Consider the following 19,314-nt stretch of genomic DNA (forward strand, 5'->3'; position numbering starts at 1 on the left):
ATGTTGGCCATTATTATGTCTTCTTTTGATAAATGTCTCAAAATGAGTCCTTTGCCCATTTTTAATGGGTTGTTTGTTTTGTACTTTGAAGTTGTTTTAGTTCCTTATATATTTTGATTACTAACCCCTTATCACATGTATAGCTTACAAATATTTCTCTCATGGTATAAGTCGCCTCGTCACTCTGTTCATTTCCTTTGCTGTGCGGAAGCTTTGGAGTTTGATATAATCCTGTTTGTTTGTTTTTTGTTGTTGTTGCTGTTGTTGCCTGAGCTTGTGGAGGCAAATCCAAAAAATCATTGTCCAGATCAAAGTCATATAATCTGTTCTGAGTTGTTTTTATATATGGTGTTAGATAAGAACCCAATTTCATTTTCCTCAACATGAAAATTCCATTTTCTTGTCACCCTGTTATTGGAGACTGTTCTTTTCTCATTTTGTATTCCTGGGGCCATTGTAAAAATCAATTGATCATAATCACACAGGTTCTTTTCTGGCCTCTCTGTTTTGTTTCATTGGTTAGTGTGTCTATTTTTTATCAGTATTCTGCCGTTTTAATCCCTATACCTATGTAATACACTTTGAAGTCAGGTTATGTGGTATCTCCAGCTTTATTCTTTTGGCTCAAGATTGCCTTGGTTATTTGTCTGTGTGTGTGTTTGTGTGTGTGTGTGAGTGTGTGTGTTTCTGTATTAATTTTAGAGCTTATCTCTAAAAAAGTAAAATTGAAATTTTGGTAAAAAAATTAATGAATCTATTAATCTTTTGGGGGTAATATAGACATTTTAACAACATTAATTTTTCCAATCCCTGAACACAGAATTATCTTTCACACTTTTCTCTTAAAAGCACACACATGTGCACACACACACACATACACATAATAAAGGCAATCTTGGAACCAAAAGAGTGAAGCTGGAGACACCACACTACCTGACTTCAAACTGTATTTCAAAGCTAGGAATTAAAACAGCATAATACTAATGAAAATAGACACATCAACCAATAAAACAATAGAGATGCCAGAAAAGAATCTATGCAATTCTGGGTTCTTTCCATATATTTGTGTCTTCCTCAATTTCCTTACCAAAATTATGTAGTATATGATATAGAGTGTGAAATAAATGAAATCATATAGAGTATATTCTCTGGAATCAGACTAAAAATCAACTCTAGAAAGATAAATCCCGGAATACTTAGAAACTAAACACTCCCTTTCTAAAACTCCAAGTATCAGGAGCTTCAGGTTTCCAGTTCAATATGTAAGAACCTAGAAGTTGTTACCCCATCCTAGCAACAAGTAAAAAGCTAAAGGAACTGAAAAATCAACAACTCTCCTTATCTCCACTGGGGAAAACCACTGTCATCCAAATTGGAAGGACAGACAGTCATATTCCAAGAATCACGGATTGTTGGAACAGAAATCACTGAGTAAAAACCTCTGCAGAAACTGGTGCTGAAGTGGAGAAACCTGAATTATTTTTGATGACTTGCTGGAGGCTCAGTATAGACAAGGCTGAGACATAAGAACTCTAGGGGAACACAGTCATCAGTGTCTCCACACTTTTGTAATTTTTACCTCTAGGACCTTGACCAGATTCTCATATTGGATTTTGGAGAAAAGTCTCCTATGCTGCTGGTAGGGGGAAAGGAAAACATTTAAAAAGAGCTAAGGCAATAGAGTGTGATGTCTGGCTTCAGAACGGGAACCTTCATTATGCCAGAGACTAAAAAGAGAATTAAATATGGGTGATGTTGAGAAAGGCAAGAAGATTTTTGTTCAGAAGTGTGTCCAGTGCTGCACCATGGAAAAAGGAGGCAAGGACAAGACTGGGCCTAATCTTCATGATATCTTTGGGCAGAAGATGGGTCAGGCTGTTGGATTCTCTTACATAAATGTCAATAAGAACAAAGGCATCACTTGGGGAGAGGACACACTAATGGAGTATTTGGAGAATTCCAAGAAATACCTCCCTGGAACAAAAGTGATCTTTGCTGGCATTAAGAGGAAGGTAGAAAGGGCAGACTTGATAGCTTATCTCAAAAATGCTACTAGTGAGTAATAGTTGGCCACTGCCCTATTAATTCAAAACAGAAATGTCCCATGAGCTTTTTATGTCTACCGTACTTTAAGAGATCTCATACACTAGAATTCAGATCATGAATGACCGACAGAATATTTTGTTGGGCAGTCCTGATTTAAAACTAAGACTGGCTTGTGGTTAAATGAATATGTTCAGTTTTTGAATTTTAGTAGTTATTCCAATTCAGTAAATTCTATTGCTGTTCACCCCTTCTAAATATATGTTAGACTTCGTTAGTAATATTCAACTTTCCACAAAGACTGTGAGTGCCATCTTAAAACTTACTGGAGATCAGTTTTATATTTAGATTTATATAACTGGTTATGTGAATATATTTAAATATGGGGGAAATTCCTTCACTGTCTCTGAACCAAGCAAGATTCACCTGTGTTTTGTATTCATTTGCCTCTTAAAGGCAAAGATTAAAGATAAATAAGGTAGCAATGTCTACTTCATATTTTTGGCCTTAATTATGTCCATCTAATTAGAATTCCCTGTATTTAAAATGGTTCCTTTTACTTATTTAAAAGCATTTTAGTGTGGATTATGTGTAATATCAAAGATTATTTAACACTCCTCACATTTCATTGATCTGTAAGGTCACATGCTTCCAAAATAGTAGCAAGTTAAACTTCACTCTTAAATTCTTTACAATCTAGGTCAATCTAAGTTGTAATTTAGGATTGTCTTTAAACAGCATTCAGAAACATAAAACTGTAGAACTGCTGTGTATTTGCGATTTGAATGGTGCTTAAAGTAGAGGAGATACACACAAATTTTAAAACTATGTGTGATAATAAGACAAGATAATTAAAAAGAAAACCATAGATCATGAAACAAATAAAAGCTAAGACACTCTGTTCTTCTTAGAAAGGTCTGCCCTCAGGAGAAACCAGCCTAACCTGCTGGTATTTTATGACAGGCTAACTCACCTTGGAGAAGGGAAATACCCCACTTCAACCTCCTCCAACCACCCTGTCTCACCTAAGTGAAGGTGACTGAGCAGCACATCTGAAGCCACAGTTCAGAGGCACAGGCCAGCTACAAGACTGAGACCTACTCACAAGCTGTAGAACATGCCCTTCTCCCATCTTAACACAACATTACTGAAGGTATGTTTGTAACAGCACCTTTTACTCAGTACACTATGCCTGACTATTAAGAAAACATTGCATCGGTTCTGTTTATGTGATGGATTACATTTATTTATTTGTGTATGTTGAACCAGTCTTGCATCCCAGGGATGAAACCAACTTGATCATGGCAGATAAGCTTTTGAATGTGCTGCTGATTCGGTTTGCCAGTATTTTATTGAAGATTTTCCCATCAATGTTCATCAGGGATATTGTCCTGAAATTTTCTTTATTGTTGTGTCTCTGCCAGGTTTTCATATCATGATGATGCTCGACTCATAAAATGAGTTAGGGAGGATTCTCTCGTTTTCTATTGTTTGGAATAGTTTCAGAAGGAATGGTACCAGCTCCCCTTTGTACCTCTGGTAGCATTCGGCTGTGAATCCATCTGATCCTGGACATTTTTTGGTTGGTAGGCTATTAATAGCTGCCTCAATTTCAGAACTTGTTACTGATCTATTCGGTATTCGACTTCTTCCTGGTTTTGACTTGGGAGGGTGTATGTGTCTAGGAATTTATCCATCTCTTCTAGATTCTCTAGTTTATTTGTGTAGAGGTGTTTATAGTATTCTGTGATGGTAGTTTGTATTTCTGTGGGATCAGTAGTAATATCACTTTTTTCATTTTTTATTGTGTCTATTTGATTCTTCTCTTTACTTCGTTATTAGTCTGGCTAGAGGCTAGAGGTCTATCCATTTTGTTGATCATGATTATCGCAATAGATGCAGAAAAGGCCTTTGACAAAATTCAACACCCCTTCATGCTAAAAAACTCTCAATAAACTAGGTAGTGATGGAACAAATCTCAAAATAATAAGCGCTATTTATGACAAGTCCACAACCAATATCATACTGAATGGGCAAAAAACAAAAAGCATTCCCTTTAAAACCCAGCACAAGACAAGGATGCCCTCTCTCACCACTCCTATTCAATATAGTATTGGAAGTTCTGATCAGGCAATCAGGCAAGAGAAAGAAATAAATGGTATTCAAATAGGAAGATAATAAGTCAAATTATCTCTGTTTGCAGATGACATGATTGTATATTTAGAAAACCCCATTGTCTCAGCCCCAAATCTCCTTAAGCTGAGAAGCAATTCAGCAAAGTCTCAGGATAAAAAGCAATGTACAAATATCACAAGGATTCTTATAAGAAATAATAGACAAACAGAGAGCCAAATCATGGGTGAACTCCCATTCACAATTGCTTCAAAGTGTATAAAATACCTAGGAATACAACTTACAAGGGATGTGAAGGACCGCTTCAAGGAGAACTACAAATCACTGCTCAAGGAAATCAGAGAGGACACAAACACATGGAAAAACATTCCATGCTGATGGATAGGAAAAATCAATATCATGAAAATGACCACAATGCCCCCAAGTAATTTATAGATTCAGTGCTATCCCCATCCAGCTACCATTGACTTTCTTCACAGAATTGGAAAAAAAAAAAAACCTACTTTAAACTTCATATGGAACCAAAAAATCCCCACATAGCAAGGACAATCCTAAGCAAAAAGAACAAAACTGGAGGCATCACGTTACCTTACTTCAAACTATACTACAAGGCTACGGTAACCAAACCAGCATGGTATTAGTACCAAAACAGATATATACACCAATGGAACAGAACAGAGGCCTCAGAAATAATACCACACATCTACAACCATCTGATCTTTCACAAACCTGATAACAGCAAGCAATGGGGAAAGGATTCCCTATTTAATAAATGGTGTTGGCAAAACTGGCTAGCCATATGCAGAACACTGAAACTGGACCCCTTCTTTACACCTTATACAAAAAATAACTCAAGATGGATTAAAGATTTAAATGAAGACCCAAAACTATAAAAACCCCAGAAGAAAACTTAGGAAATACCATTCAGGACATAGGAATGAGCAAAGACTTCATTACCAAAATACAAAAAGCAATGACAACAAAAGCTAAACTTGACAAATGGGATCTTATTAAACCAAAGAGCTTCTGCACAGCAAAAAAGCCTATCATCAGAGTGAACAGACCACCTACAGAATGGTAGAAAAATTTTGCAATCTATCCATCTGGCAAGGGACTAACATCCAGAACCTACAAAAAACTTAAACAAATTTACAATAGAAAAACAAACAACTCCATCAAAAAGTTGGTGAAGTATATGAACAGACACTTCTCAAAAGAAGACATTTATGCAGCCAACAGACATATGAAAAAATGCTCATCATCACTGCCCATTAGAGAAATGCAAATCAAAACCACAATGAGATACGATCTCACACTAGTTACAATGGCAATCACTAAAAAGTCAGGAAACAACACATCCTGGAGAGAATGTGGAGAACGCTTTTACACTGTTGGGAGTGTAAATTAGTTCAACCATTGTGGAAGACAGTGTGGCAATTACTCAATAATCTAGAACCAGAAATACATTTCACCCAGCAATCCCATTACTGAGTATATATCCAAAGTGTTATAAATTATTCTACTATAAAGACACATGCATACATATGTTTATTGTGGCACTGTTCACAATAGCAAAGACTTGGAACTAACCCAAATGTCCATCAATGTTAGACAGGATAAGTAAAATGTGGCACATATACACCATGGAATACTATGCAGCCATAAAAAAGGATGAGTTCATGTCCTCATGGACATGGATGAAGCTGGAAACCATCATTCTTAGCAAAGTAACACAAGAACAGAAAATCAAACACCACATGTTCTCACTCATAAGTAGGAGCTGAACAATGAGAACACATAGACACAGGGAGGGGGACATCACACACCAGGGCCTGTCGGAAGGTGGGGGTGGGGGAGCGATAGTATTGGGAGGAATACCTAATTTAGATGACATGTTGATGGATGCAGGAAACCACCATGGCACGTGTATACCTATGTAACAAACCTTCATGTTCTGCACATGTATCCCAGAACTTAAATTATAATAAAAACAATTAAAAAAGAAAACATTGCAAACCATAATGCAAGCAAAAAAGACATCACGGTTTATAGAGATAGGGCATGCATCACAACCAGGTGCAGATATGGCAGTAACATTGGATTTATTACAACAGGCATTTGAAACAACTATGATTAATATGCCTCAAGCTTTAAAATAGACCACATGCAAGAACAAATAAGCAATGTATGCAGAAAATGCAAATTCTAATAAAAAAGAAATGAATGAAATAGTATTTATCTAACACATAACAGTTTATTCAAAATAATAACAATGTATTAGATTCTATAGTATTATGTATAAGCAAAATGAGTAACAGCAATAATAGAAGGAAGGAGAGGCAGGAGTTAGGAGGATTTTGTTATTATAAAATACACAACCTATGAATCAGTGTAGTTTTATTTTGAAGGCAGACTTGGTTTAGTTGTAAACATATTTTACAAGGTGTAGTGCTTCCACTAATAAAGTAAAAAATATATATAACTCTTGTGCTAATAAGGAGAGAGAATGGAATTATGTTAATTGTTAAAACTACAAAATCTGTAAAACATGCAAGACTAAAATAAGAACAAAGAACAAGGGCAATAAATTCAGAAGGATAAGAAATATTGTAGATATTCATCCAACTGTATCAAAACTATTTTTAACATCAGTGGTCTTAAATGTGCTTATTAAAAGCACATTATGGATGAAGAAATAAGACCAAATGATATGTTATCTGCAAGAAATCCTCTTTCAATGTTAAAGGCATACATGGATTAAAAGTGAATGAATGGAGAAAGATGTGCCCTGCTAACAGCAACCTAAAGAAAGCAGTAGTAGCTTTTATTGATTCCAGATGGAGCAGACTTCAACAAGGAAAGGTTTAGGGAAAAGGAGAGACATTAGACAATGGTAAATAAATTATCCAAAAAGACATAATGATCCTTAGCATGTTTACACTTCATAAAAGAATATATAAATATGTAAGGCAATACTGATAGAACTTCAAGGAGAAATGGAAGAATCCACTATTATAGTTTATTTGCAAGGCTTACTCAAAATTTGAAATTCAATTAATGTATTACATCAAAACAACAGACTAAAGAAGAAAAATCACATGACATATCAATAGATCCAGAAAACTCATCCGACACTCATGCATGATAAAAACTCTCAGTGAACTAAGAATAGATGGGGAACATCCTCAACCTTACAATTACCTACCAAACCAACAGCTGATATCATACTTAAGGGTGGGAAATCCAAAGATTTTCTACTAATATTATAAGAAAGGGAAAGATATTCTTGGTCACATGTCAGGTAAATTAATATAAAACTAACTAAATAAACAAAAAATCTATAAGAGGAAAACTATCAGACTCTGATAAATCAAAGAGCTAAATAAATGGAATATATTTCATGTTCATGGACAGGAAGACTCAATATTGTCTGGATGTCAGTTATTCCAAACTAGAACTACAGATTAAATAAAATTCCAATCAAAATTCCAGCAAGTAATTCTGGATACTGACAAATTGATTCTAAAATATATATAGAGAGGCAAAAGACCCAGAATAGCCAACACAATATTGAAAAACAGGATGGAAGTTGAAGGATTAATACTATCAAACTTGAAGACATACTCTAAGCTACAGTCATAAAGAGAGCATGATGCTGGGAAAGGAACAGATATATAGATCAATGGAACAGAATAGAGAGCCTAGAAATAGACGCACATAAATATAGTCAACTAATTTTTGACTAAGGAGCAAAAAAATACAATGGAGTAAATATAGCCTTTTCAACAAATGATGCTGGAAAATTTGGACATCCACATGCAATGCAAAAACAGAAAGAACTCATACAGAAATCGTACACCCTTCACAAAAATTAATTCCAAATGGAACACAGCTCCAATCGTAAAACACAGTAATATAAAAACTTCCAGAGGATAACACAGTACAAAGTCCAGATGACCTTCTCTTTGTCCATGACTTTTTAGATTCTATGCTAAAGGCATGATCCACAAAAGAAACGATTGATAAACTGGACCTTATTAAAATTAAAACTTTCTGCTCTATGAAAGACATTCTCAAGAGAGTGAAAAGACAAACTGCAGATTGGACAAAAATATTTGCAGACAACATATCAGGTAAAAGATACTAATGAAAATATGCAAAGAACTGTTAAAACTCAATGATATCAAAACAAAATTCCAATTAAAAATCGGCCAGAAACTGTAACAGACACCTTACCAAAAATATATATACAGATGAAAATAAGCATATGAAGATATGCCCCTCATTGTATATCATCAGGTAAATACAAATTAAAACAACAGTAAGATACCACTGCATGTATATTAGAATGGTCCAAATCCAGAACATGGACAACAACAGATACTGGTGAGATTGTGGAGCAAAAGCAACTTTCATGCACGGGTGATGGAGATGGAAAGTCCTACAATTACTTTGGAAGACAGTTCGGCAGTTTTAAAAAAACTAAACACTCTTTTGCCGTATGATCTAGAAATAACACTCTATGATATTACCCAGAGAAGTTGAAAACTTATGTCCACTCAAAACCTGAATATGGATTTTTAGAACAGTTTTGTTTATAATTTCTGAAACATGGAAGCAACAAAGACATCTGTCTGCAAGTGAATGGATCAATGAACTGTTATACAGCCAGAAAATTGAATATTGTTCCATACTAAAAAGAAATTAGTTATTAAGTCACAAAAAGACATGGAGGAAACTTAAAGCCATATCACTAAGTAAAATAAGTCAATGTGAAAAGGGTAACTATTGCATGATACAACTGTATGACATTTTGAAAAAGCAAAACTATGGAGACAAGTTTGAAAAATGAGTGGTTTCTTGGGGTTGGGGGAAGGTAGGGGTGAATAGGAAGAGCACTAAAGATTTTTAGGGTAGTGAAACGACTACAATACTATAATGGCAGATACCTGCCCCTATACATATCAAAATCCATAACATATGCAACACCAAGAGTGAACTCTAATGTAAACCATGGACTCTGGGTGGTAATGATGTGTCACGGTAAGTTTAACAGCTATAACTAATGTGCCACTCTGGGGGGGGGATGTTGACTACAGAGGGGGCTGTGCTTGTGTAGGGACAGGTGGTATACAGGAAATCTTTGTATCTTACACGCAACTTTGCTGTGAACTTAAAACTGCTCTGAAAAACTAAAGTCTATTTAAAAAAGGAAAGGAAAAAAATCCATTTGTCAAATCGAAAGACTTAAAGGAAATAAAAACATATTGAACTGATGAAAATAGAAACACAAGATGTCAGAATTTTGGGGATGCAGCAAATGCAGTGTTAACAAGGAAATTATAGAACTAAATCCTATATTAGAAAGGACATTTCAAATCAGAAATCTAAAATATTATCTCAAAAAATTTAAAAATTAGAGCAATATAAAAGTCAAAGCAACTAAAAAATAGGCAAATATTAAAAGAGCAGAATTCACTGAATGGATTACAGACCACAATATAAAAATCAGTAAAAATTACTGTGGTTCTTTGAAAAGCCTCTAGCAGAGTTAACAGCAAAATAGAGAGAGAAGGCACAAAAAAAATAATAATATAACAATATTGTCAGAACATGGGCAAGAAACAGGAAGATAAATCTCCTTAACAAAGAGCATATAACATACATGGCTAGCTAATAGGCATATAAAAAGGTGTTCATCACTATCAGACTTGAGGGAAATGTAAATGAAGACTATGATGAGCAGAACCAAAATTTTAAGTGAAAATACCCCAACCTAGCAGGGATGTAGAGAAATGGGATCTTTTATAATTACTGGTAGGATATAAAATGCTATCTATATTCTATAGCCACTATAGAATATAATTTGGAATTTTATTTAAAACTAAACAAACATTTTCTATTCTATGGTGCAATTTGCCCTTCTGGGCATTTATCCCAGAGAAATAAAAGCTTATGTCCACACAAGAACATCCACAATTGTCCAACAATTGCTTTGCTCCTGTGATGGTATGTTAGCTTACTGCTCACAAGTCATGGTTACAGAGGTTATACAATAGTTAGCAAAAGTCCTGCTTTCAGTTCTTACACAATTTTTATGTCAGCAGAGGTAATGTCCAGGTGATATGCGCAAGTACGGCTAAACAATTATGTAGGTCTGGCCAACATTCTGATTGGCTAGCATTATTTGTTGTTTAAATGGTCGTCATATTTTACTGGATATTTTCAGTATTACCCATGGAGATATTATTTTCTTTTATTTTATAAAGGCAGATGCTGACTTTAAAGAATTTCAACAACTCACCAAATGTCATAATCTCATTATTTTTAAGACTACTTTTTTCTCTATTCCATAATTACTTCCTATCAATTTGAGAATTTCACTCAACCAAATATCTTTTCTTACACTACCTCTTAATGAATTACATATGAGAGAAAGCTTTAAAACACAAGAATTACAAGAATGAATAATACTTATCAGCTGACAGGTAATTTCTAGTAAACTTGTCAGTATAATTAATTGCATGTATAATACATGCTACACTAAATTAACATCTAAATACCATAGTTAGCAGCCATTAAATTACATTTATCACTCTTGTTCCTTTGCAAAGGGTTTGTTGACTCATTAAAAAGTGTTGGGGTAAGTAATTGAACACTATACTGCTGTCAGCAGCTGGTGGTTGAGGTTCCCCATCAGAATAAATGTCAGAAAAATACAGAACTGACAATATTAACATCTTTCACCAGTATTAAAATTTGGATGGGCTTTGAAAGATTCAGAAATATACGAAGACCTAAAGGTAAAACATTTTTGACAAGAGTAATGTATTCTTTGATATTATCAGAATAAATGGTTGGCACAAAGTAAATAATCAGTGGTAGCTGAGGTGGGAGAAGAGGAGTAGTAGTGAGAGGTGGAGAAAGGGCCAGTGTAGAGATGGGTTTATATTCAGGGAAGAGGTTGTTAGAATTCTAAGTTAAAAATTTATGAGGCATGTAAAGTAAAGGGAGTGGAAGAAGTTATCAAGGCATTTGTCTAAACTGATGGGAGACAAAGTGAGGCGACCCCCTGGAAACATCAATGCATGCAGTGGCAAAGGAGCCCTCTGTAGAAACGATACAGTTCCCACATTACATAACCTGTGAGTTAGGAAGAGGCAGAAAAGATGAGTCCAAAGACAAGTAAGAGACAAGAATGGGACATTTCCAGAGATACTCAGACAAAAAGCTAAGGAAAACAGTTAAGAGAAAAGCAGAAGATATATAAGGCTACAAGGAGCCACCTTGTTAAAAGAAGGAGAGCAGTGTTACAGGAGACTTTGCCTATAATATCATCAAGGGACATTCCTGGGAAGGTTCTGAATGTCAGGCTAAGGCTCCTTATCCCTGAATTTAATAAGTAAAGAGGTATAATAGAAATATGGTAATTTTAATTCATAGTTGAAAAATTATATTGAGCTTTCATGTTCATAGATATAATTTTTTCACTTTGTATTTGTTATTTATCCTTTTCCCCATACTGAGATAATGCATTTATAATTCATTCTAATGCAAACATTGCTATTGTCAATTTTATATTAAGGTAATAAAAAATGCAGATTTTGAATATATAAAAATATATAAAAACAAAATATAAATATATAAATTTATGTAAATAAGTCAGATTTTTACAAAGTATTTTAAATTATTATTTAGAATGAAACCACCAAAAGACTGCTTTAGTTCCCAGGATGTTATTTTAGTTTGATACAAATGCAGTTCATAAGGAATTAAAACTAAGAAATGCAATTAGTTTTGTGTAATTTATTTTAAGTGCTGCCTTTAAGTGAAAATTTGCCAATAAAATCTTAAAGTAGGTTTATTCTTCTGGACATGAGGGATATTTCAAGATGAGCAGAGAATGTGTGTTTTTGCTCTTGTGATTCCCCAAAGGTTTCCCCTCTTTGTTCCTTAATGACATTAATGTGGTTTAGAGGGGTTATATGATGAATTTCTTGGGTTTACCTTTGCTTCAATCTGTTTAGTATCTGGATTCTGAAACAAAAATTTGATTTTGCTCTTGCCATCATCTGAAGAACCTTTAAGCTGAGAGAACTTATACCTCCAAAGGATAGCCTAAAGGGAAAAAAAGAAACAATGTAAGTCAATGGAATTAATATCTGCTTTCAAATCAAGAAACTGTTCTTTTTTAAATGGTAAAAGTTAATCATACAAAGTTAGTACTATGTCCCAATATTTTAAAATGAAATTTAAAAATGTTAACATTTGTGATTCAATATTATCATTTAATTTTTAGAAATATTTTTTCCATGAAATAATTATTGTGAAAATACATAAAAATAAATTGCTTTTAGTATCTTGTCTTATGTGCACGGTCAATAAGAACTGTATGTTTCATGGAGTCCTTTTCAATATAAGTGACAAGGTGATTTTGAATTGATCATTCTGGAGCTTTATCTTGAAGTTCAAATAATAACCTTAGCTTTATTAAGATGACATATTAGCTTGAATAAACACTTGTGACAAACGCTGACACGGTACTTTCATGAGATTCAGAATAAGCATTTTATAGAGCCATCTGCATCAGTCTATAGTATCTTGGAAAGTAGAGAGGCCTCTTTCAGAAACATATTCTACAAATGTAATTCTCTGAAGCAGAAAGTAACAGAAATCTGTTGCCTTTCCAAATAACAAAAAAGGATATATACAAGGTTAAATTGGCAATAAGTGGGAATTGTCTATAACAATTTTTTGTCTATCCTATATCATAAATCATATTTCCTGGGGGTAGGTGCAGCACTTCGCTCTTTGGTATGTCCTGAAACTAAAACCATGCATGTCCAAAGTAAAATACCAAAGATATAAATCATTAAAGAAGAAAATTGTGTATGTGTGTTCAAACACGATCACATGCCATGTAGTTTTTTTTTTTACCTTATCTTAGCATATGTTCACCTCATTAAATATGTGATAGAAAATACTTTTACAAATTATTGTTTCAAATATTTTTAAAATGATTTCTTGTGGTTTCTAAATAGATCAACAAAACATAGCTGATATAGTCAAATATTTTCTGAGTGCAGTCCTATTTAAGCTATTGTCTCTGATAAAATAGTAAAGAAACAAAGAACAGAGTATATGTCTCACATCTTTTTCAGAATAAAAGGTGATAGATAAAAGCATATATGGGCATACCTCAGGGTATATACAGGCATACCTCAGGACTTTTGTGGATTTTGTTCCAGACCACCGTGAAACAGCAAGTATTGAAATAAAGTGAGTCACAGAAATTGTTTGGTTTCCCAATGCACATACGAATTATGTTTGTTACAATCCTGTAGTCCATTAAGTGCACAATGATATTAAGCCTAAAAAACAATGGATATACCTTAATTAAAATATACTTTATTACTAAAAAATGCTAGGGGCCATTCAAGTCTTCAGTGAGCCATAGTCCTTTTGTTGGTGGAGGGTGTTGCCTTGATGCTGATGGCTGCTGGCTCATCAGGATGGTGATTTTTGGTGGTTGGGGTGGCTGTGACAATTTCTCAAAATAAGACAGCAATGAAGTCTGCTGCATCGATTGACTCTTTCATGAAATATTTCTCTGTAGTCCGCAATATAGCCTAATAGCATTTTACCCACACAATTTCTGAATTGGAGTCAATTCACTCAAGTTCTGCTGCTGTTTATCGACTAAATTAATATAATATTCTAAATACTTTGTTATCATTTCAACAATATTCACAGCATTTTCACAAAGTGTAGATTCCATCTGAAGAAACTACTTTCTTTGCTCCTGCATAAGAAGAAACTCCTCACTCACTAAAGTTTTATCATGAAATTGCAATAATTCAGTCACATCTTCATGGCTCCACTTATAATTTTAGTTTTCTTATTATTTCCACTGCATTTGCATTTCCGTCTTTCGCTGAAGTCCTGAACCTCTCCAAGTCTCCTATGAGGGTTAGAATTGATTTAACTTATTCCAAATTCCTATTAATGTTGATATTTTGACCTCCTCCCATGAATCATAGATATTATAATGGCATCTAAAATTGTGAATCCTTTCTGGAAAGTTTTTACTTGACTGCCAAGATCCATCAGAGGAATCACTTTATCTATGGTATCTATAGACTTACAAAGTGCATTCCTTAAATGATAAAACTTGAAAGTTGAAAATACTCCTTGATTCAGGGACTCCAGAATGGATATTGTGTTAGCAGACAAGAAGACATTAGCCTCCTTACACACCTCCATCAGAGTTCTTGGATGATTTGGTACATTTTTAGTGAGCCATATTATTTTGAAAGGAATTGTTTCCTTGAGGCAGTGGGTGTCAATAGTGGACTTAACATATTCCGTAAACCATGCTGTAAACAGATGTTCTTCAGGATTTAATGTTCCATTTAGAGCACAGGTAGAGTAGATTTAGCATAATTCTTAAGGGTTGTAGGATGTTTACAATGGTAAATGAGAATTGGCTACACATTAGTCACCAGCTGCACTGGTCCCAACAAGAGAGACAGCCTGTCCTGTGAAGTTTTGAAGCCAGACATTGACTTCTCCTCTCTAGCTATGAAAGTTTTAGATGGCATCTTCCTCCAATATAAGGCTGTTTTATCTACACCAAAAATCTGTTGTTTAGTGTAGCCACCTTTATCAATGATCTTAGCTAGATCTTCTGGATAACTTGCTATAGCTTCTCCATCAGCACTTGCTGCTTCACGTTGTACTTTGTACTTTTATGGTATAAAGATGATTTCTCTCTTTAAACCTCATGAACCAACATATGCCAGTTTCAACCTTTTCTTCTTCAGCTTCTTCATCTTTATCAGCTTTCATAGATCTGAAAAGAAAGCCTTCCCCTAGATTAGGCTTTGGCTAAAGGGAATGTTGTGGCTGGTTTGATCTATCCATACTATGAAAACTTTCTCAATATCAGCAAGAAGGCTGTTTCACTTTTTTATCATGTATGTGTTCCCTGGAGTAGCACTATTACATTTCTTCAAGAACTTTTCCTTTGCATTCACAACTTGCTTAACTGTTTGTCACAGGAGGCCCAGCTTTTAGCTTATCTCTGTTTTCAACACGCCTTTCTCACCAAGCGTAATCATTTCTAGATTTTGATTTAAAGTGAGAGGTATGTGAGTCTTTCACTTGAATGTTTAGAAAGGCCATTGCAGGATTATTAATTAGCTTGATTTTCAAGTTATTGTGTCTGTGGGAATAGGGAGTCACAAGTACAGGGAGAGAGGGGGGGAGCAGTTGGTCAGTGGAGCAGTCAGAACACACTTTTTTTGGTTAAAATTGTTCACCATCTTATGTGGGCACAGTTCATGGTGCTCCAAAATAATTACAATAATAACATGAAATGTTACTAATTACAGGTCACCATAACAAATATAATTAAAAAGAGTTTTTAAATTTTGTAAGCATTACCAAAATGTGACACAGAGATACAAAGTTAGCACACGCTGTTGGAAAAATAGTCGATAGAGTGGCTCTATGCAGGGTTGCCAGAAACCTGCAATTTGTGAAAGACATAGTATACATGAAGCATGATAAAACAAAGTATGATAAAATGAGGTATGCCTGTAGATTACCACTTATGTCAATACATTCACACTGTCATATGAAGAGAAAGTTATAGTTAAACATATCACGAATATGAATTTTAACATATCACCAGTGATCCTTAAAACTCAGATTTCTTAAGGTCCTAGCCTCTTTAAGCTTTAAACTCTTTAAGCAGAGTTTCTAATGAGAAAGTACTACCCCCTTACCCAGTAAAACATAAAGTAATTCCTGGTAAAATGCCTGTTCTCTAAGATTATCTCACACTGGCACTGAGAAAATGAGATTGGTAAAGGTTCCAATAAATACATTTAAGGGTAAATGAAAAGGAGTGAGAACATGTTTATCTCCAGCCAACAATTCCACAGTAAATAGTCATATACATAACTTTTCCTAGAGGTAATATTTTCAGCTTAGATATTACAAGTTTATAATTAGGAGACATTACCCATGGTCTCCATTTGGACATTTGTATTCTAATGGTGACAGGTAACAATGCCAGACAAAAAAATTGCAACTTTCATCTTCAACTCAATAAAGTGTGTGTGTGTGTGTGTGTGTGTTTTATCTTGGTACATGGGGAATAAATGTACCTTACATTAAAAAAATATGGTCTTACACAGCTTGGGCAACGTGATGAAACCCTGTTTACAAAAAAGACAAAGTTAGCTGGGCTTCGTGGCATGCGCCTGTAGGTCCAGCTACCTGGGAAACTGAGATGGGAGAATCACCTGAACCCAGTGGTTGACACTACAGTGAGACGTGATCATGCCACTGCACTATAAAGTGAGCCCTGTCAGAAAGAGAGAAAGAGAGAAAGAGAAAAAGAGAGGAAGGAAGGAAGGAAGGAAGGAAGGAAGGAAGGAAGGAAGGAAGGAAGGAAGGAAGGAAGGAAGGAAGGAAGGAAGGAAGGAAGGAAGGAAGGAAGGAAGGAAGGAAGGAAGGAAGGAAGGAAGGAAGGAAGGAAAGGAAGGGTGAAAATGTTTGTGTTTGACCAATTATAATATTGGCATTTTTCTTCTACAAATTAATACTAAAAGAAGATCAAAATGTAAGAGTTAAAGTGACAACAGAAGTAAAAAGAAAATTCAACATGGAGATTATATAAAATAATAGAATATTACCTTAATTGTATAACTAATACATAAGATAAGCATATGATAAGGTAGAATCCTAGTCCCCAGTTTACTTTATATGTGTTCTTAAATGTTAATTTTTATATGCCAATTTTTTAAAAGTAAATCACTTATGCACACAAAACACTTGCAGTATTTATGCTAGATTTCTGAGGTACCCTTAGTTTGACAAATGTGGAGGAATATGAGTACCATGCTCAAGGAAAAGTTTAAGTCCATGATCTGAACAATTCTACTAGTTTAGTGCATCATTTCAGAAAGATGCAACAAGGAATTACTGCAACATAACCCTTCATGACTGAAGTCAATATTTTCTGCTATCCTCTTTCAGGAGACACTTTTTCAGTGCATTATAATACTTTCCCAGATTTGTAGCTCCAAGAATTCCTGAGGGGGTCATTAATTTGGAGCTAATAGTTTTATAAGGAAATTCATTGCTTACTAGATCAAAATTCCTTCCAGAAGTCTATAAGGATTTTTGACTATGCCCCATCATCCAGTATCACAGTAGCATGTTTAGATAGCATACAATCTGCAGAAGAGCAAAAGCACTAAAAAAAAAAAATACTTGCATTTGTTGTTTGACTACATAATGCCATTGAACCCATCCTACAAGTCTAAAGATGTTTTGCAGGGAAATATTATATATTAGATGTACATATGCTTTATGTTATTTATAATATTTATATGTAAATATAGATATTATACATATATATGACTTAAAAATATTAAGACAATCAGAAAGTTTATATCCACCCCACACCCAGTTTGCCCAATTATTGATAATCTCACATTAGTGTGGTGTCTTGTCACAGTTAATGAACTAATATCAGAAGATTGTTAAGTAGGGTCATCATTTATTTAGATTTCTTTAGTTTTATCCTAATGTCTTTTTCCATTATGGTGCCATGTTACATTTATTCAGTGTGACTTCTTAGGCTCCACTTGGCTGTGACAGGTTCTCAGTTCCTTATCAGACTGTACTTGACAACTTTGAGGAGTTCTGTCAGGTCTTTTGTAGAGTAGCCCCTATTGTAATGTTTTCAATGTTTTTTCTCATGAATAGATGGGCCAAAGATTTTCTTTAAACCAAAAAGGACTCACAGTTTTCTGTCAATGATGCCAGTGGGTATCCCTGAGAGATTTTCATTTAAGGCGGGCATGTGATTTGAGTGTGATATGTTGTGTGTTCGCTCAACTGGGGTAGACCACTTAACACAATTTGATAGGTTATTTCAACATAGACCTATGTGAAGAAAAGCAGACTTTTAAAGTACTGAAACTGCATATCTTGATTACTTTATTACTAAAACATTTGTATAAGAACAGTCAAAATTAAGTAAAATATACTCATGTATTTTTACATTGCCTATAATTTCTTCTTTTCTAATTTCAAATTATTGTTTAACATTAACAATTATAAAAATAAAAAGAACATTCACATTTTCTTTTGGTGTGGTAAAATATAAATAATATAAAATTTAGCATCATAATGATTTTTACATGTATGATTCAAGAACGTAAAATACATTCACAATGTTGTGCAATCATTACCACTAGCCGTTTCCAGAATATTTTTATCATCCTAAACAGGAACTCTGTACCCATTAATCATATGTCTTCACTTATCTTTCCCCACTACTCCAGGTACCCTTTATTCTACTTCCTGTCTCTATGAATTTGCTTATTCTAGGTGTTTCACTTAAGAGGAATCATAAAACATCTCTGCTTTTGATTTCACTTAACATAAGGTTTTCGAGGCCCACCATGGCTAAATAATATTCCATTGTCTGAAAATCCCAATTTTGTTTGTCCATTCATTTATTGATGGACATTTGAGTTGCATTCACCATTTGTCAACTGTGAGTCATACTGCTATGAACATTGCTGTACAGGTATCTGTTTAAGTCCCTGCTTTCAATTTTTAGGTGTATATACTGAGAAGCTGCATTATTGAATCATATGGTAACCTATGTTCAACTTTTTGTGGAATCCCCAAGTGTTTTTCAGAGGCTACATCATTTTATAATTATACCAGTAATGTGAAAGAAAGGGTTACTAGTTCTCCATATCCTCGTCAACAACTTTGCTAGTTTTCTTTCTGATTTTTGCCATCCCAATGAATGTAAAGTGGTAACTCCTGTGGTTCTGACTTGCATTTCACTAATGGCTAGTGATGTTGGTCATCTTTTTGTGTGTTTGTTGGCCATTTGTATATATTGTTTGTTGCAATATCTACTCATGTTCCATTTTGAATTGGGTTGCTTGTTTTTTTACTCAGTTGTATAAGCATTTTTTATATTTTGGATATTAACCATTCTCACATATATGATTTGCAAATACATTTTTCCATTCTGTGGATGGCCTTTGCACTCTGTTTTAGTACCATTTGATGTACAAAAGTCATTCACTTTAATGTTGT

At 34.4% G+C, this 19,314-nt stretch overlaps 1 protein-coding gene across 2 annotated transcripts in view; it reads right to left on the reverse strand.

The window, feature by feature from the left end:
• The window catches only part of SNTG1 (syntrophin, gamma 1), an 893,287-nt gene that overhangs the window by 40,040 nt on the left and 833,933 nt on the right, over nt 1–19,314 (reverse strand). For both annotated transcript variants that reach the window (XM_011945675.1, XM_011945673.1), the window contains one exon: nt 12,184–12,294. In XM_011945675.1, coding sequence (XP_011801065.1) covers nt 12,184–12,294 — 111 coding nt within the window. The remainder of the gene's footprint in view (nt 1–12,183; nt 12,295–19,314) is intronic.

The sequence above is a fragment of the Colobus angolensis genome, unplaced genomic scaffold, assembly GCF_000951035.1.
Source record: "Colobus angolensis palliatus isolate OR3802 unplaced genomic scaffold, Cang.pa_1.0 Scaffold243, whole genome shotgun sequence".
NCBI lineage: Eukaryota > Metazoa > Chordata > Mammalia > Primates > Cercopithecidae > Colobus > Colobus angolensis.